Source organism: Acyrthosiphon pisum, chromosome X (assembly GCF_005508785.2).
Source record: "Acyrthosiphon pisum isolate AL4f chromosome X, pea_aphid_22Mar2018_4r6ur, whole genome shotgun sequence".
In the NCBI taxonomy this organism is placed as follows: domain Eukaryota; kingdom Metazoa; phylum Arthropoda; class Insecta; order Hemiptera; family Aphididae; genus Acyrthosiphon; species Acyrthosiphon pisum.
Genome location: NC_042493.1, coordinates 117,014,583 through 117,036,525, shown reverse-complemented (window position 1 = coordinate 117,036,525; position 21,943 = coordinate 117,014,583). Strand labels below are relative to the sequence as shown.

Here is a 21,943-nt window from a genome sequence, read left to right as displayed (position 1 = left end):
GATATTATATTAGATAAGTTATTTATAATATGTAAATAGAAATCAAAACATGTTTAAAGGGGATTTAATTAGGTATATTTAAAAATATAAAGACAACTTGGCCTTTCACAACATATTATTTACCACGTTGTAAATAATATTACTGTCGAGAGATCATCATAATACATTTCACAACTATTGGTTAACAATATTAACGAAGCTAAGTTGTTTGTAAATTTAATTTTAAAAAAAAAATGTTTCTTAATTTCCTAACGATATAATTTAATATGATAGTTTAAGTATTCAATGTCATTTTTAACAGTTTGGCATTTTTAATAGCTGAATAAATAGGCCAATGGGTAAACAACAAAAATACTAATATAGCACAATTTTTATTCAATAGCACATATTTTTTTTTAAATTTTTTTTAATATAGATTATACATTCATCGGTGTGTCAAAAAGCTTGAAATGTATAAGTTATAATGTAATAAGTTATGACGATAGCTATTTATATTTTATTTAAAGATAAAGAAAATATTTTTTTAAAAGCATTTTGAGTTAAAATTTATACGGCGTTTGTAAAAATCCCAAGAATTTCCTTTAAATTTAATTCTTTATTCTAAGTCAGTAAAATCATATTAAAACATGTTTTATGACAACATTATGTTATAAAATATCACAATAATTAATAACCATTTTTAAAATACTTTATTTTTGATGTAATGTCTTTTATATATTTATTAATTATTCTAAATTTGTCAGACAATTATGGTTATTACAACAACCAAATATAGTTAAGAAATATTATTTTTAAAATCACGCATTTAAAAACCTTAACAATTAGGTGAGTCAGAGATTTGTGCTGAACAACGACTGTAAAATTCGTGTATATATACCTATGGAGGTATGTATATGGTATTACTGTGTACATATTTAATATTTGTTATACGAGCTTTTGAAAATCAACATCAGTTATTATTTTGTATAATTACTACCTGATTCTGCATGGCGTTTTGTCCTGCGACCACCTACTGCAATTTGTCACAAACATTTAATATTACAGTTTGTAATGTGATTATCACTTACTTTTTTATTTATTTTCATAGGCATTCATTCTTTTTTGTTGGTAAACCAGATTTCTTTCGTAGTCCTGTATTTTTGATTTTAATTCGGCATTGTCTTTCTCGAATTTAGACATATGGTCATTTTTTAATCTAAAAATATATATTCACATAGTTTAAGTTTGTTTATATAGCTGCTTAAATATAATATAAACCCTTCTTAGTTATATATTATACATTATAAAATTGCATGATGCAATAAATATGTGCAACACAGGCCCCAGTTTTGGATTTTTGAATTAAGAAGATTAATTGCGTAAAAAAAAAAAAAGATTAATCGTTGTAACCATCCATTCCAATGGCGTATTTAGGATAGGATGGCCGATGAACCTGACCACCCCTTTTTTTGTGTAGTATTCAGGAAAGGCTATATATATATATATAATATATATAGTATTTAATCTAGAGGTTCACCACACCTTAGGAGATTTCTAGCTAAGCCACTCCATAATTTATGTCAAGCATAAAAAAATACTAAACAAAGCTTTTATATTTATTTATCTATATAAATTTATTTATCTGTTATCCTTATCTAGATACTTTAGGCAATTTTATTTACTATTCTCTATCTATATAATATCTTAGTTTATCTTATGCCTTAATAATGGATTATCACCAATATTCATAACCAAAAACCATATAGTAAAAAGGCATACCTAGGCAAATCAAATAGTAAAATCACCCATGTTTATAAATCTGTAATCACCACCGAAGATAACTTCCTTACAAACCTAATATTTATTAAAAGTACTTAACTACAGCATCTCAATTTATGATGAGTCGAGTTAATGTTTCATTCATAATTAGGTTATTTTTTATTCTTTACAGATATTCATAAAGTTTTTACTTGTTTAAATATCTGTTGAAATATAATATGAAAAATTCCTAGTTCCTTCTTATAGCGATAATAACATGTATAATATAAATTATACTAATTACTTTAATGCATTATTTGCATTTGAAAATGTTGCCTGTTTATTTTTCATATCGTCTATACATTTATAGTAATTTTTTTTATTTAACTCATCTTCGGTCTTCAAATTTTTAAATGAATTTTTCAATTCTTCGTGTTCTTGATTCTTCTTATTTAATTCTTCTGTTAATTTATTGATTTTTTTCTGAAACTGAAGTAAGACATACTCCGACTAGGTAAATATTAAACTAATATTATTTGCATTATTTAATAATAAATATATTTTTTTTCAATAAGAAAACATTGTCTAATACTAAAATGTTATTAATGAGTACCAAACGTACGAGAACGTCGGTAAGTTAATAATGTTATTTTGAGAAAATTGTTTTACCTTTTCATTAGTAGATTCAATTTTTTTTGCATCTATTTCTAACTTTTGGATTTTTTGTTGACATTCTAATTCTATTTTCTTAATATCAGAGCAGCATTTTTCTGAGTGTTCAGCTTTATAACTTAATTCTGCTTTGTATTTCTCCGCATTTTCAATGATTTTTTTTGCTATCACGTTATCTAGAAAAATAAAAATAAACTATTATTTACAACACTTTTTTTACCATATTAGAAAAATGTTTAAATGACAAGATAATACGTGCCTTTTTTCATGGAACCCATTTCCTTTTGAACATCTAGTATTTTTCTGTGTGCTATACCTAATTCTCTATTTACTGATTTACATTTATTATCACGAGCATTCATTTCTTTCTGTTAAAAAAACACATGATTGTATTATTATTTAATGTATCTAATATAATTACTCCAAACAGTCACAGTTCACAGTTAAAAAACACTTAACAATCAAGAAATTATTTTTTAACTACCGATAAATAGTTTATAGGAATTCGTTTTGAATATTTACCTCTAGATTTCGAATTTTTGAATCTTTTCCCATCATCTTAACTTTATCATAATTTATTTCTTCTGTTTGTTTTTCGAGCAATGCATTTAACTCTTCTAAACTTTTTTTTAAATTTTTATTTTCATGCCAGACTTCACCCACTTTTTCTTCATATTTTCGTTGTTCTTCCCCTTGGCTATGAATTTTTGAATGCAGACTATTGAATAAAACAAATTGTATATATTTAATTGTATTATGTATAATATTATAAGAATAAAACTTATACTTTTTGATCTGTTGTTCTAGTACAGATATTTTTTTTATATAATGACTTTCATTTATTGAACCTGGAATTAATAATTAATTTAAGATTTAAAACGTGACAACAATCATAGGATAGGTATATTGTATATGTATATATTTTATAATAGTTCCTATCGTTCATAACTGGGGCCAAAAAAAACATACATAATATTCATGCAGTTATTTATACAACTTAAGCGCATATTCAATCTAGGTATACTTAGTTAAATAATATGTATTCAAATTCTTTAAAGTCAATACATTTATTTACGTACTCTTTATCAATGGATAATAATATAATAGCCAAACAATTAATAACATGCATATGCAACATAATTCAAACCCTAATTTTAAAATAGTTAACTTTTGAAATCTTGATTTTTCAATTATTATAATTGTCGCATTATTTATTTTTTGGCGTAATAACTAACTTATTCGTGTAGATATATTTTTTAGAACAAAACCATCTATATAAAATAATTCACGACATCATAAATTGTTATCGTTGGAGTTGGAAATATGTGTGTGAAATATAAACATATTGTGAACCTACTAATTGTATATAAAAATTATTATTATTGAAAATATAGGTGGTAGACTTCTTATGGAACTTACCGTATTTTATTTTAGGCATCTTGTCTTCAAGTTTACCATATTTTGACTGGTACTGTAAATTAAAATTTGTATTACTACACTTAAATATCAACTTTCACTTTAAGTATCTATATAATGTACAATTATTTAATATTATTATGTATAGGATTCGGATTTGAAGGCAATATAATCAATAAAAAAGCTGGTCACTGTAGTTATTGATGGTATTATTCAATTTGAATTCAGTGATATAATGTCATTGTAAACGAAATACGGTTCTGAGCTGAGACGGTTTGTCAGCCTAGGATATTTTATATTGTATTCATATTATACATACAAAGTCCGGAATTGTACATTTCGCAGTTTGTATACATTGTGAATTGTCAAACATTGTACAAATCACAAAATTTAAGAACATTAGAAAAATTATAATTTTTCGTATAAAAAAAAATATTATTTTAAACCTACATATTACTGTACACAGTACACATTGTGATATAAAATAAAATACGTGAATCTAAAATATGATAAATATGATATGATATAATGTCATCTCGTATAGTCTTTATGATTTGTGTTTCCCACGTTATGTGGAATCTAACATATTAGTAAAGATATAACGCAATAAAAATGATTAAGTTTATCTAAACGACTTTACGATACTGTCGTTGAGTCGTTCAGAAATATAATTCGAACAGGTTTTAGTACGGACTAGTGCATTGTACTCGGAACTGCTGCAATATTTCAACTTAGATTAGTGTGATTATAGTATTATACAATCGGGCAAAATGAGTGAAGTTGAAAATAACATTAATTTTATAAATTTGCTTGACGAAAAAATTAAAAATATTAATTCAAGTATAATTCAATGGCCATAGCTAATGAAGAAAATTACAAAAAAATAATAGATTAGGTACTTGAAGCTAAACATCGGAAAAATAAGACTTCATTAGACTTTGAATCGCTACGATATTATAAAAGTAGGAAAATAAGTAGAAAATAATGGAGTTAAATACTATTTACATAATGATGAAATATATTATGTTTTTGAAAGTTACATAAGAAACAGGGTATGGTGGACTTCATAAAATGATTTATCATTTAAAAAATGATGGCGTTGATATGTCACGTCATGTTATTCAATTATATTTAAACGATTGTGTAACGTGTTAAAAAAAAAAAGAGGAGTAATTGTTAAACCTATGGTATTTAATGAAGTCAATGCACGTGGACAGGTCGATTTATTCGATATGCAGTCATGCCATGATGGTGGGTACAAATTTATATTAAATTACCAGAACCATTTATCAAAACTTAGCCTCACTTCTAGTGCCCTACCTGAGAATATACTCAAAACATTAAATGCTATATAAATAATGTAAATAAAATGCTAATTTTAACATTCAGTAAAGTTAAAATAACTTAAGTTTAAGTAACATCGACAATGCGTAGTCTTCAAAAGCTCTTATAGATTTGTTCCGATGATATATTTATAGAAAACTATCAGATCACAGATCAATTTATATTCAATTACGTACAAATTAAAAAAGAGGAAAAAAAACGAAAAGAGGAATTTATAGGTAAATATCAAAAAAAATGTTCACCCATTAATCATTATCATAGAAATTAAATGAAACACATTTTAATTTAAAAATTATTTTTCTATTCTTATCCAAAACACAAAAGGCAATCGCTCTTAAATCTGAACCCTAGTTATATACATAATTATGAGGTTGTGTACCTACTCTTATAAGAACAACCACCTAATTCCAATATTCAATTTTTTTTCAGGAAAGGAAAAATCCTTAAAATTAGCCATAGCTAAGAAAGATAAAATTCCCCTTCAAATAACAATGCGTAAAACGACACATAAAAATAAAATAAATTAAATGAACGGACTTCGCATTCATATTTTCAAAGAACGTGAACGTAAACGTGTTCATTTAAAAAACACATGAATTTGATTTTACTTTGTGTTAGGATGTATAATATACATTTAAAAGTATATAATTATTATATACTTTTAAATTATGTGAACTTTATAAAATAAAAATATTAATAAATATCAAAACTAAAACATTCGTCTTATATGAATTTAAACGTTTCAATTAAATTAAATAAATGAAAATAGATTTGGTTAAAAATGTTAAAATTACTTCAACGTAAAATAACCTACTGCTCACTTGGATCTGATTCATTCAACAGTAAACACTATTGTTATCTCAAAATACGATAAATATATAATTATTTTACAATATATTTTGTTCATAGCAAACAAAATAAAAAATATTTATTTTCAGTGTTATCATTATAGTTTTTAAGTTTTTAAATTTTTTTATTGTATTTTGAAGCACAATAGCGTTTTCAAAATGTTTAGAGACGGAAATCGAATTTTGAACTAGTTGTTAAAAGTTATAAGTACCTATTTAAAGTAAATCTTTACTTATGATCATTGAGTGAAGTGGAAGGTACAACATTTTGAATACCTACTTATAAAGGTATAAATAACTGACGACTCGTAAAAAATTAAGTATTTACTATTTCAACAATCACCCAATATAATCTTTTTCTTACCCTATATCTCTCAATCACTGAGAAGTTAAAAAAAAAATGGCAGATGTGATGGTTAATACATTTTCTTAGATATGCCTAATAATTCTTATGGATTAATAAAATAAATATTCTATTTTCCAATAACTCGTTTAGATAATATCTTACGAAAGGACAATCAAGGTTACTGAATCGATTTTCACACGATTCTTTCTCGTCCATACATTTTTTTAATTCCTTCTTTGTTACTGTTATATCTTCTGATCTACATACATAAACTGTTTTTTGTTTCTCTAGTTCATGCTAAAACACAAATTGTTATTACATATTTTATGCAACACATGTATATTATAAAATTAAATGTTTAAATGTTTTTTTTAATTACAATACGTTTTGTTAATATTCCATTTTCCGATTGCTCTCGAATAATATCTTGTTTTAATCCATTTATTTGTTTTTTAAGCCCACTTTCATTTGTTCTCAATGTGTCAACTGTTAATTGTAATTCTTTGCTTTCATCCTACATAAAAATTTCACCAAGTTAATTATTTTATGATCATGTTTAGTAATTAAAACGTTAAATAAAATAAACACCAATTTTGCTTTTAAATTATTATTTTCACGAAGTAAACTTGAATGTTTAAGTTTGGTGTCTTGCCATTCCTTATTCTTATCTTTAAATTGTTGTTCCAGGTCTTTAACATGCGTTTCAGAGGAATTCAATTTTGTCTGTAAAATTGGTTAGTGAAATATATTATACTCAATTTGTTTCAAACATAATACACAATTCATTTGATGTGATATGAAATTGGGATACGTAGTTTTCTGACTTACCGATGCATCATCAAAATTATTCCCAAGAATTTTAAGTTTTCTGTTCAATTCTGTTACTAAAATATCTTTGGAACGTAATTCGTCATTATGTTGACTTATTTGTAATTGTAATGTTTTATTATTTTTCTGAAAATATACGCATATAGTAATCGTTTACATTTTAAAATATCAAAAATACTTCAAGATCATCAGCCTTAGCTTTTGTATTATCATTTTCAGCCTTTGTTTGTAGTTTGACTTTTTGCTCTTTATCTTTTTCTTGCTTAAATTTCGCGTTGGTTTTCTCAAGCTTTTGAATTTTAATCTATAAAGATTTATTGTATATTCATATCCTGAATAATATAAAAGTTTGTAAATTGTGTTATATTATTATTTATTACAACTAAAGCTTTATTCAGATCCGTATTATCTTCATATTTTTTTTCTATTTCTTCACATTTTGCCCGCAATTTTCCAATTTCCAATAATAAACTCTCGTTTTTCGTAGTCAGCGAAGCTTTGTCCTTTTTTAATTCATTTACTTTGGCTTGATATTTCGGTAGTTTGATGGAATTGTCCTAAAAAATGAAATAATAAATTTAATATATTATAATTCATTCCGTGTGTATCTACATGATAAGCTAACTGAATAATAGCTGTACACGTTTTCTGATTCAATTTGTGTTGTGTGTTTTTGAAAAACAAAATGTTTATATGCTATGAAGTATATTAAACATTACATTTTTTTTAATCAAAATATTTTATTATTTTTTATTAAAGGATTAATTTTTATTTATGTTATACATTTTTGAACAACTTCTATTTTAATTTTTTAATCAGAAAAAGAATACTAGCAATTAAGTTTATGTGCGCGTTTGAATGGAAGAACTTCGTTCAATTCAACAATGAGTTATATCGATTACCTTAATTTATAGTTTAAATTTTAGCTATACCTACACTGTGATTTAAATCATACGTAAGGAATATTATAGAAGTACCTACTGGCTACAGGTCAATACAGAATCTTTGTTGTTCTTTGAAAATATGTTAACAGTAAATATCGGAATATATAGCTACTATCAGAATTAGAATTTAAATGAATACTTACTTTATATTTTTCACGTATGTCTGTTTTCTCTTTTTCCTTTGTATTTATTTCTATTCTTAATAGTTTATTATCTGCATCAAGTTCGGAGCATTTATAGATAAGATCAGCGTTTTCTTTTCTCAATTCATTACGCTCGGCTATTACAGACTCATAATATACGTCTGCATGTCTGAAATATAATTTAAAATGTTAAATCTTTGTAATACCAAACGCAATATCACTCCATGTACATTTTACGAATAAAAAAACAAACAGTGTACAATAAGTTTATGCAAATTAAAGTTTTAAACGTTTGGACACGATAAAGTTATATCAATACGATCTACTTACAGTTCTTCGTGTTTCTCCGGAGTAGGACTGGTTTCTCTTTCAAACATATTTTCCGTTGTTTTATACATTATTACAATAATATTTATTAGGTAAATATACTTGTTCAAAGTCAGTTATCTATAAATCAAAGTTATAATATACAACAAGTTATGTTTCAAACATGAAGCGTATCCGTGGATATATTGGATTATAAAAATAATATGAATCCGAATAAAAAAACAAAAACAATTTATTACTATTAAATATTTCGTTATTATATAAACAAATAATACTTTTAATAAACCATACGTATCAATTAACATAGTGCATTGCACAATATTGTTTACAAATTTGTTCATTGAAAAATATTGCAAGATTTTTAGCCAAAATATTTTGGGCGTCGATGTACAATCTTCAATTTTATAATACTAGCTGATCCTGAGCACTTCACAAAATTATAACTATTTACAAAATTGTGATTGTTCAACTCTTTTGGGTGTAACTCACTGTAGTAAGTGAAACTCAGCAACCTTGGTAGGAAATGTGCGAAAATTAGATTTGACGCATGCTTGTACCTGATTTGCCCGATTAACAAATGGCAACCAATATACAAATAAAATATTAATTTCTACAAATTGTTTTTACTATTACCAAAAGCAATCATTTGTATAAACGAAAATGTCCATCGGAAATATCCCTGTTTGAGAACCTCTCCGGGGTTTGACCTACCGTCTACCGGATCCAATTATGAATCTTAATCATCCCAGGAATTCAGGGCAGTCTTTGTGGATGTCGGGGCTATGTTCGAAATGTTTTTGAAAGGCCTATTTAGTGAGTTTTAAGTGTTACTTTAGGGTCTCAGAGAGAGTCGGAACTTAAGCCTATCGACGAATCTGAATCATTAGATGAATACATGACCTATTATGGACCCGATAATGGGACGTTTCCATTTGCAGGGCCCTGTGCCACAGCACATCTCGATCTGCCTTCAAGCCGGTCTTGCGGGAACCACTCAAACACAAAAAAACTTTCATCAAAGTCGGTCCAATTGTTTACAAATTCATAAAGGGTATACAGACAAACATCAATTTATTATTTTTATTATTTAATATTTTCGGCCACCCAATAATTTTTTCCAAGATAAATTTTACATTAAATCCTTCCCCGTGACTCGACCGAACTATTATTGAAAACCGTATGAAAATCGGTTGAGTACTTTTTGAGATTATTTGAGATATGCGCGTAAATACAAAATGTGCTTCTATTTTATAATATATAAATATGATATATAATATTTCTATAGATAGTCCATGGTGCTTTTGTAAGATGCGAGTTTACAACGAGCAGTTTCGAGCTCAAAAGGCTTGGCACCGGTCACGTCATGAAGTGACTTCCTTGACGATAGATAGGATGAAAATAGATTGAGTAGGCTTAGATAACATAGTCTATAGAACTTATAACACGAATAGGTATAAAATTATTGAAGAATACTTAAGAAAATTACTTTAAATTAGTTTAATTTATTAAATAATATACATAATATATTAGTATTATTATAAGAGTTATGAACGCATAAAATATTCATATATAGTAGGTAAGTTATAGTTTATGTACTAAGACCAATTAATATTAAACCCATTCTTTAAAATTATTTAATCATTTAATCTGTAATATCATAAATTCAAATTATTCATATATATTAGGGTATGTTATAAACATAAGGCATGATATACTCTATTATAGTATCAAATATTGTAGTGGATTACAATGGAAATTATAACATTGTCTTGTATAACAATATTTTATTGTAATACATTTTATTATTATAAGTCTGTAGCTGTAGACTGTTGGTTATTTATTCAAAATAAAATAGTAAACTATAAACGAGAAGAGATCACGGCACGATCAAAATAAAAAAAATGGCTTTAATGTTATCAGAAACACAAAGTTGACCACATTTTACTGTAGTTGTTTATTTTAATATATTGACTGCTCAATGATTTTTGCACGTACCCAATCACGAAGTACATATACGATTCATTGTATTATTATACACGACGGACATAGTATATTTTTAGAGCAAATTATTAATCAATGGCTTCTTCTTTAATCTCCCAAGTTAACTTTAGAGTTCCTCCTCGTTTCTCTAGATCACGTTATCTGTTTGTAATAATTCCTTTCCATCATACTAATTATGGTAAGAATAATCCAATCGATGGAATGATGCGTTTGGAAAATGAGCACCCTACCTTATTTAGTCTATAATTATATTATCTTTAATATATTGTGTTTTGTAAATTATTAAAATACATTTTAGTTATTAGTATATTTAACTTTGTGATATTGCCCTAAAGGGCGTTAAAAATAATAAATAAATAGGAAAATTAAAAATTCCTATTAAACTACTGGTACCTATTATATATTTTAAATTCTGTTTCATCTATAAGAAGGAATTATAATTTGTAATTCATTTTTTGAAAAAGATTTGCAATACTAATATTAATTCTTAGTTCTTAACTAAATAATATAGTGTCCGATGTCGACCTGTCTTAATAACTTGTTATTGTAAGAAATTATACGTACAAATTAATAACAGATCTTATATATGGTCGTATATTAATTCATTTAAATCATTGGTATTAGTAATTTTATTTCAATAACATAAGGTTTTCCATAGCTATTTGAAAGTGCCCAATATGCTAATGTGAAAGTTATAGCTATTTATAACTTAAATAATTAAATATTGATACTATTATCATTGAGGTTTATTGCTTACAGCTGATAAACATATAGAGCTCAATAATGTTCACAGTATTATGATTTGTGATTCCGTATTTTCGTGATTCGAATTTGAACTGCGTCAGTGTATTAAAAATGGGTACTTAATTTTTATTATTTAAACCTGTACATGAGCGGTGAAATTTTGCATATAAACTTTAATGGGATTTCAATCTCTATTCTCTAATATTAAGTTGTATTTGAGCGCCACTATTTTGATATTTCGTAGTGAGTGAAACCATGGTATAATATTTGAATATTATATTACATCTACACGTCCTCTATAGTCTACGAATTATGTGACGAATAACGTGAGATTTGAAAAAAAATATATTTTTACTACTAGAAAAAATTGCGTCGAGATTCATAAACCGGCGAGCGGATTTCTATTTAAGTACAAATGAGTGCTTTTAATATAATCTAATAATTTTTATCGAGCATTTGAAACAAATTGTTTAATAATATTTTTTAAATATTAAAGATGTGTGCTATAGTTTCATTGGACATATTATAAACACATTGGCCAATTATTTTTAATTGATGTTTATATTTGATAAGCACTTTTCATTGAAGATGAATTTACGAAAAATAATCTGCAGGTTATTCTGTATAGATAGATTTGTTTGATATTGGTGTACTTTTCTCCAACTTTGAGTGTTTGTTATAATCTGTAAGTGTGATGTGATTGATTTGTTTTGTTCTCAGTCACGTCATTTTTTTTTTATTCTGTTATAGACTTGAGTTGTACACTTATATGGGCATGTAAAATACTTAGGTTATTACTTTCACAGTTTTTTATTTCTGTTGAATATTTTGGGATAAGTTTTTTTAAGCAATCAACGTTTTATTGTACGCTCACAGTTAAGTTATATAGTATAATATCGATTACAATTTAAGTTTTATATTAATACGATGTTAACTTCTTTATTTTTTAAATTTTCAAAAATTATTTTTAGATATTTGCTCTATTTTTTGTTGGCGCCTTTGAATGTGTTCGCTTTTTCTTGGGATCCATCATGTTATGTTATAACTTGTAAGATAATATGATTATAATAATGACATTTTTCCAACGAAATTGTCTTCAATAATATAATAATAAATTATTAAAGGTCATATAAATATATAATACAATTTGTAGTATTTTATTAGTAGGTAATTATGATTTTTATCACAGTTGTCAGTAATATTTGTATCATATAAATATAACATTTTTAAATAATACCACAAAACAATATCGGAATGTAATTTGTGTGTGTTTATTCACACTATAATGACGTAAATAACTGTGTTTACAAAATAATGGAATTAGTGTAATAGGTATAGTATAATATTATTATCACACTCACTAGGTACGCATAGGACCGAATTCGTTTAATGATAGCAATAACAACCTTTAGCAAGAACGCACTGAGGGCAGTGAGTAATGTTTATTTTCCCAACACTGAAATACATTAAAAATGTTACGTTTCGAACATTTTAAAATTATCGAAATTCGTTATGGCATATTACTTCAATCGCATTAAAAAATGTATAATAATATGTATACATAAACATAACCAACATAAAAACGTGTTTTAAAAAATAATGTATAGAGCTATATTTTCCTATTTGCTATTTTATATTATATCGGTGATTTATTATTATTTTTTTATTATAAAAACCCCAAATAGATTAAGATTTAAGTCATTATTAATTATTATTTAAGTCATAATAATAATTAATAATGTCATATCAGCATTTTGGCATTACCTTAATGTGAAAGCAGTGTATAGTTGTTGTGTGAATCATTCATTCGATCACATTATATTCTAAAGGTTTTTATTCTATATGCCTCTACGTAATGGACGAATTTAATAAAAAAAACTGAGTTTTACCTAAAAATGGATTAATATTATTTTGATAAGCCTGGTAAAAAACCATAACACTATACAGCTGAACAATTGAGTCGATAAATATCTTTATTTAAATTACATTCGCGTTACCCGAAATTATTTTTATCACTTTACTTTACTTTTTTTTATTCATAAATTTGAGAGTTACAAGCAACGTAGGTAACTTTTTTTTAAAACATAATTACAAATTCAGTCCATAACGGCTAATAAGTAGTAGGTACAATAGGTAATTGTTAATGCCTTAAAGTTATACATGGACGAAATGTATTAATTCCTGTGATCTTAAATGATATTGTTGATTATTATTTATCATCTAAAACTTTTGGAATCGTAAATAAATTTGATTAGTTTTGTAAATATCCTAGCCCCTTTTTTTTTTTTTTTTTATTAGAATAAGCCTCGGCAGCGGTGGCCATTGGCTGACATTGTTTATATTTATTTTATATAAAATTGATTTTCATATCTAGCCCCTTGTTTTTGTCATAATATAATATATTATTTTCAATTTTCAATATTATTGTACATTCATAAATCATAGGTAAAATATTTTAAGAACGTGGAATACTTATAATAACTAATAGATTCGTTACGTTTCGTTACAATTGCGTTAATTTATTATTGCCCTTGTTCTAATAACAAATGTTTGGTGTACTATGTTAATCCTTATAAAAGAACTATAATTATTTAATTTGTGTTCTAATAAATGTTCTAATAAAAACAAAAAAATGATTATAATATGAACAATATATTAATATGATATAAATAGTTATAAAATATATATGTATGGTATAAATTTAATTTAATTTTATAATATAATCTATACCTATGCTATAGTAGAAGTCATACATAAGTATACTTCATAAATACATTAAATAAATAATAACGGATATAGGTAATCAAACACGACGTGTGCAATGAATTTTGTCTTCCAGTACACCAGTCGAATCTAAAACTATCTCAAAACCCAAAATTCCTGATTACAGAGCATTTTCCCTGCATTATACAGTATACACGGTTCTTTAAATCGCTTATAATCTACAAGTATCTATAGTATTATCTAGCACAAAACCATTAAACATTTTCAAAAATTTATCGAGAACAACAATTTCTCATGAACATTTATTTATTTATATCGTGTTAGGCTGCAGTACCCTGGAATACAATAGATTAGGTAACATAAAATAGAACTCACAGTAAACATTTAAAAATAAGTAAAATAAAACTATAATATCATAGGTATACACGGACTATAGTGTAATGAATAGGCCGTTGATTGGTAAATTCTTTGGTATTTTGAATTTCCGTTATCAAAATTTATCATATACTGTTTGACCAGTACTTGGCCATGTCTATATTGCTTCCTGGTTTGCCACCGCGAGGGCCCATAAGCGCAAAATATGACCCAAACGCAACCCAAAAGCGCAAAAATAAATAATCCATAAGCCCAAAAAAATTACCTTTTTAATGACCCATAAGCGCAAATCAATTTTATAAAAAATGTGTCTTTAATTAAAATAGTAGTTATTATTAATATTAAATTAAACATTTACAGTGTCACAGTGATATTAAAATTGGTAATAAAAAATAAAATAAAAATATAAAAAATAAAAAATATAATGTTGAGTATTATTTTAAAATTAAATTTGAAATTTGAAGCCCACTGTCTTCAAATATTCCAATCTGGAAATTTTTTTTTCATTATACATGGTCCAAGTTTTTGTATTGGAGATGGCTTTAGATTTGCGATTCGTAGTTTTTCGACCATTTGACTGTATTTTTAAATTAGCTTCTGCTTGGTGTTCTTTAATCACTTCGATAAAATTATAAATAGATGGGTGCGGGTTATAAAATTGATTTTTGAAATGACGGTGATATGATTCTGGACCATTAGTAGTCCTTGGGTCATTTGAAGTTGGCTCAGCCCAGATATTCTTGTATATTATAATTATGATATATTATATAATTCTGATATATTCTGCTTGTCAGGAGCAATAGAAAAAAGTTCATAAAATGCATCAGAAATTTCAGTAGATGGTAAAAAAGCCAATCCAAAAAAATATTTTAACCAATGTGAAATTTCTGTTTCGTTTCGGTCGTATTCAATTTTAAGTCCCAATTTTGCAATTTGTCTATACCAGACTTGCCCGAGATGAAACCGGCAACATTTAATTTGTACATTTGTAAATACACGCAAAACGCCATTATGAGCAGATAGTTAAAAATCCAAAAGTATATTTTGATGTTTTAATTCTTTCTTACATAATTTTATCAGTTGTTTTGGATGGTAACAGACAATACACAACTTGGACGTAAATTGATTTATGTAGAACATGAATTGTATAGAGTTGTTCAAAATGAGCGGGACAAACGTAAAATGTACCATCGCCTAAAATAATATAACTATTATCGACTAAATATTCTTAATTAGTGTTTGTCGTTAATATTACAATTTTTGACTCTTCATCTACATGGCAAAATGTTTCATTACGATGTGTAGTAGTTATACTATTGATTTTTAATTGTTGAATGAGTTTGAATAATGAATTAGGTGCTGCAGGAATTATTTTCCGACGTTCTCTATACATGGATTTTCTTATACTAGACATATCGTTGTGTAATATTACTTTAGTTTCAACCGCTATCAGCTCACGACGAATAATTTTATTTGGTCGCTCCGAAATACATTCAGTCGCTTTTCGTTTGAAATTATTACGAACTATTTGTCGCTAAATATCCCGATTTTCCACAGTGTTATGACTATGAGTTATATTTTCATTTTCCGTCAAAATGTTGGACATTTTAGAATTAGTTTGATAGTAGAAGTACATTGTCTTACTGTACATCGCCAAGATATATCTCCACTTGCCATTACTCGCTGATGTCTGTACTTAAAATTATTGTACACAATACACAATACACCTTGATTTGTGTAAGTTAATGTAAATGGCATTTTAATAATCGAAGACTTAAAATTTTAACTTTATAGCAAAAACCAGACACATACGCACTCGTGACAGGAATGTAGCACAGACACCAACTGATATAGGTCGATATCGATATATAGGTCGGTATACGATTTAAAACATTTCACTTGATTTTCAAATAAACCAGCCAAATATAAAAATTTCGGAAAAAATCTATAAACTATAAAATATATATTATCATTATATTATTATATTGTATATTATAGTTATCTTAAACGATTATCAACTGCCATCGTAATGTGTTTCTGCAATATTTCGTGAAACGGGTTATATACATGCAAAGGTCAGTAAAATATTGTATCAGGTTATACAATTTATTTTTGCGCTTTTGAGCTATCGAAAAAAAGGTCGATTTGCGCTTTCGGGCTTCCCCGCCGCGAGGTTCTTTTCACTGCAGGTAATTGGGCATTCACAGCATACCAGTAGATGATCCATTGTATGTTCCCCTGTTCCTTTTAAAAAAAAAAATTTAAGTGGATGTCGCTCTGCTGTACAGTAGGTTACAAGTGGGTCATTGTATAATGGATTGATGGATTGTATTAAACTTTAATAGTTTAATACAATGATATAATATTATTGTAAAAGAAAACGATTTTGAGCGGAGATGGTGCGGTGAACGGTTTGTGAGTCTGGATATTTTATATTGTTATTGTTTATTATATCATGTATAAGATGAATGAATATTATAATATTATTATTTTTTATTCGTTTCTATGGTGATAAACAAAGCGTTAGAAATTAAAATCCCATTATTAGTGGTTTTTCGTAATTTTTGGGTGATTTTACACGTGGCATTAAATAACTATTGATAAGATCGAAAAATGACCTGTCTAAAGTACAATCTTGATCCAATTTTCTGAAAGATAAGGTACTACATGTTGAAATCAAAGCACTCCTTCTAGTAGAAATTTTGTATAAAGTATATAAAAAAAATAAAAAATAAAAATAAACACCATAATTGTAAAATCACTAGCTTTCTCGCTCCGCTCAAAATCTAAAATGTTGGTTAATTTAAGCAAGAATATTTTTTTAAGTTTACATTTGTTAGTAACTATAAAATATAAACACTAAACAGGGTAGACGGTAGTCGCCAGTCAGTATAATGTATTTTATTTATATGAATCGATATCTACCGTTAGATTCAAGAATATTATTTGCACTCCAATAGTTCCAATATTATATAATAGTGTATATGAGCCTAAATGTCAAAATGTGGAAAATTTAATCTGAAATAATATTTTTCATTATACATTTTAATCGGTTTGCAAAAATGTAATGCTTTATTATTATAGTAGGAACGATTTATGATGGGAATGTTTGCTATAAAATAATACCCGTTTGCAGTTTACTATTTACTATTCTTATACATTTTTATTTATTTAATTTTGTTACAAATTGTTACATGATAATTTTTTTCTCTAGATTAAATGGATATATATTTATGATCATATATACTTATTTTAGGTGTATTAGTGATATTTAAAGTACATATGCATATTAAATTCATATATTATATTTCCCATACCTATATGATCATGTTTTAAATTTTGTATTATCGATTTAGATAATGTGTGTTTCAACTTTCAACATATCAAAATTGATTTGATAATGATATATTTTTAATTAATTGAAGGCGGTCACTGCCTTAACCAGAGACATAAGATTACCAATAGGGGAGTAGGACAAATTTTTATTTTTTACAAAAGCTAATTACAATTTTTCGGCTCATCTTATAATATTCTATCAAATATAATATTCTACATCTCTACGGTCAAGACATTCGGTAAAAACAACAATAAATTACCAGTGGTAGGTACCTTTGTCGCACCGCATAAAATATATCAATACTTTAATATGACGTATAAATCGACGCACATCAGAAGAAGGGATCACTCCAAAATCATAATATTATATAAGGACCACACGGAATCGACTTATCGTCAGTGTTATTCCAGATAAGTCTCAATACACATTGTCCACGCCTGTCTACCACACAAGAGGAATCGACACTCAACATCCACGCTAGTACTATGCACTTCGACAATATTTTTGCCATTCAAAGCGAGTACGTTTATATATGTATGTATATTGAGTTATTCCAGCATTCGGTATGACTGTCTAAATAAATTATTCTGTATTATCTAACAAATTCACCTTGTTAAATATTTTTTCACCCATCTATTTACTCTTTGTAATAATTTAGGATTCTGTGACTATCATCGTATCATAGGCCAGTTATAATATTATTACACAGTTATGCAATTATCTATTTAGAATATAAGTATAATAATAAGTGCTCATTAACTTAAACTACATTCGGTTGGCGAATTGACCATCATGTACTCTTGCTACGGATGTAGGGATTTTGAAAGCATACGATAATAGTCACGTTCCAAATCATTGATAAAAAATTCATATATAATATTAGTGTTCGAAACACATCAAGATATGTAATATACCTACATATAGACACGCTACAGTGACTTCATGCATCGAGCTCAACCCCGTAACCACGAATACGACTACAACATACTCAGGTAAATCAATTATAATATTTAGAGTAGTAGTTAAACTATACGTATTTGGTATATCCTTTAAACTAAAGATATAAAATCACTAATCAACGTTAAATAATATCAGAACACCGATGACATATACACATAATACACCACTCCCCTTTTTAATATATTATAATCCTAACTATTTTTTACTATTTATTATTACCCCCTTCTCTTCTCCTATAGCTTTTAGTATTTTTAATCTACCACAAATGGCGCCCAACAGGTAGTGCGATAAACTTGAAATTTGAATCATATAGGTTCACTGTATTGGTAGGTATAGTATGTAAACTATGAATTTAGGAGTTGAAATTCATAACCCTTCATATTTTGTAATTTTGGACATTTACATTTTATTTCGTACTTTTCTTACAATACCATTAATTTGGATTGTTTATTAGATGGCTAAGCTAATACCTAATGGTATTTGATTCTTGTTATAATGTATTGGAAATCTGTATTTAACTCAGATTAAAAGTATGCCTAGGTTACGTACAAACCTATATTGTGATTGACTATTTATCTAAACATCTTTCAAATAGTTAATTACACTAATAATACCTACTGATTTTGGTGATTTTAATTAACCATGTCTCAATGTTTGCCAACAAGTTTTGTTTTTTTTTTTTTTTTGGAGCATATTATTAGATTACCAATATTTAAGTGTATAAAAGATAGTTATAAGAAAAAATTATTTAGCTCTCGTAAATTAAACCTATACCAATTATTTCAATTAAAAGTACTAATGCATATTTTACTTAACTTTAGAGGACCATAGTTAATAAGCTATAGAACCAAAATTGATAATTTGATTGTAAAAATGTTTAGAAAAAAAAGATTTACCGGAATCTATTAAAAATATAGTAGTTACTATTTGAAAAAATAAAGTTGATTTTGCTATTGGTAGGTACACCATATTATTATTATTATCATTATACCTGATAAAGTTTTTATAACTCACATATATTGTAGGTACGCTGCATATATAATTTACCTGCGTTAATATACTTTTGTTCTTCAAATGAGAACTTCCTTTTCTTCTGTAAATTATTTAGTGGATAATTTTACTGAAAACGTTGACGTATTAAAATCAAAATTCAAGCCAGTAGTTTTCATTTATTTCACTTAGTATGTCTACTAAGGATAATAGGTCCGAAAATCTCAAGAATTCGTAAATATGGTTTAAATGTATTCAAAAATTCAAAACTTTGAATAAATTCATCATTAAAGGAATAAATGGGCGTGATCATGCGTGGTGAATAGCCTTGTATAAATAATATTATACAGGTTCGTAAACTCCGTACAATTGCCAAAATTTAAACACTACCTTATTTGGCGATTCCGTTATATATTTTATTGTTGATAAGTGTAAAAAGAGTGTATTATCGTATTTGTCCGAAATTCTAAAATAGGTACTCCAAATATAATATATACAAATACCTAAACATTATATATTATGTGCTTCTCGTCATGTACAAGTATAATATTTAAAATGTACAAGTTATAAATATATATAGATATCACAAGGTTTTTTAAGACAAGTCAAACATACACTAAAGTTGTCAAAAAACTATTAATTTAAAAATATGTATTCGTTTGCGATTTTTCATTCTAAATGTTTTTTTTTCGTATGTGAAGTAATAATTAATATAATTCATAAAAATAACTTTTATTAACTTAGCCACATTATTTAATTATAATACGCGTACAGGAACCTATTATACTCCTCAGTTCACATTATAACATTTTTACAGACACGCGTATTTGCACATATCGGCCGTATCGCACGCATTATATTTAATGGATATCACGTAGGTTTAGTCACAAAATGCATAATAATGATATTGATACAATACACTGACATAGGTACTGCAGTATTGTTTGATATGAATTATTCTTTTTAAAGTCGACGTGATATAAACACTTTAGTATGTAACTATATTATTTCACTTATATTTGACTAAATGTTTTTTTACGCGAGAAAATTTAAAATACATAAATCACAAAAAAATGTTTTAAACTTGCGTACGGTGCCCTTGCTGACATTCCATAACATCAGGTTTTGAAGTATCTACAATAAGTCTTTAGTTATACGAAATACTTTAGGTACCTATTATCTGAATGTGCAGTAGTCACATAATATTGTGATTTAATATTTATATCATTAGCATAATAAACGTACCTAGGTGCATTATAATATTATATAATTACTAAAATAAAATATCCGTAATTATTGTAATTTTATTACTATAATAGCGATAGTTTCGTTTTTTTCTTAATTTTTAGTAAGTTTTGACTTGTGTTTAAACATGATGAGTCTAAAATAATTGTACCATTTAACCTACGTTAATACATACACGTCGATACATTTATAAAAAATTTAAATTTAAGACCGCTGTTTAATACGCGTATTAAAAATAATTTTTATAGCCATTTTGGTTAGGTATAGTAAAAAATATGTTATATTTTAATTGTAAAGAAATGAGTATTTTTATATATAATAATAATATACCTACTTTGAATGATCTTGATTCCAAGAAATAATTGTTAATAATAAGCAACTTAAATGGTTCTTATACCTATTGAATAATATTTAGGTGTATACGTGTATTGAATATAGTAAAGGTAGATATTTCTTATAAATACTACCTTCTTAATCATTATATATTAAAAACTGTAATTTAGGGTTATTTTCAATAATGAAAAAAAAATGAATACTTTACAATGTAAAATAGTTTTAAGAAAAAAAAATCGTAAAAAAATTTAACAAAATAATTGCAAGCCGTCAAGACAACACTTGTGTACATACAAACTCCATATTCAATTTTTTTTTAATTGAAATATTTATTTCCGGGGTAAATACATATATCTAAAATAGGTTTCTAATATATAATACATTATTAAATACAAACCGAAAGCTGCAGACGATAATGAAATGTATGACTGCTCCACTTGTTGTAGTAGGTATACCGATAATATTGAATGATATTACGCACGAGTGTTATTAAACTAAAAATTAATAACTAAAAAAAAATATCCAATAGGCAGTCTTGTCAAGAATAATTTTCATATGTATTCAGAATACATATTTCAAATACAAATTACATCCAATTATTTTAATATGTATTCTGAATACATATGAAA

The 21,943-nt window shown here is 26.4% G+C and overlaps 1 protein-coding gene across 1 annotated transcript; it reads right to left on the bottom strand.

The window, feature by feature from the left end:
- Positions 1-964: 964 nt before the first annotated feature.
- LOC100575186 (myosin-11-like) lies at positions 965-9,321 on the bottom strand. The gene is made up of 16 exons (XM_029492532.1): positions 8,609-9,321; positions 8,279-8,447; positions 7,572-7,748; positions 7,370-7,495; positions 7,192-7,317; positions 6,952-7,086; positions 6,743-6,877; positions 6,526-6,660; positions 3,829-3,880; positions 3,197-3,257; positions 2,932-3,127; positions 2,669-2,777; positions 2,407-2,585; positions 2,042-2,226; positions 1,068-1,195; positions 965-1,012 (listed from the first exon to the last, which is right to left on the bottom strand). Exons 1-15 carry the CDS (start codon positions 8,674-8,676, stop codon positions 1,072-1,074), a joined length of 1,977 nt encoding a protein of 658 aa, XP_029348392.1. The 5' UTR covers positions 8,677-9,321; the 3' UTR covers positions 965-1,012; positions 1,068-1,071.
- Positions 9,322-21,943: the final 12,622 nt, after the last annotated feature.

Coding starts and splice junctions, on each gene's coding strand:
- LOC100575186 (XM_029492532.1), bottom strand. CDS start 8,676: ATGTATAAAACAACGGAAAATATGTTTGAAAGAGAAACCAGTCCTACT. Junction 6,878..6,951: donor ATAATTTAAAAGCAAAATTG/GTGTTTATTTTA, acceptor ATTTTTATGTAG/GATGAAAGCAAAGAATTACA. Junction 3,128..3,196: donor CTAGAACAACAGATCAAAAA/GTATAAGTTTTA, acceptor TTTATTCAATAG/TCTGCATTCAAAAATTCATA.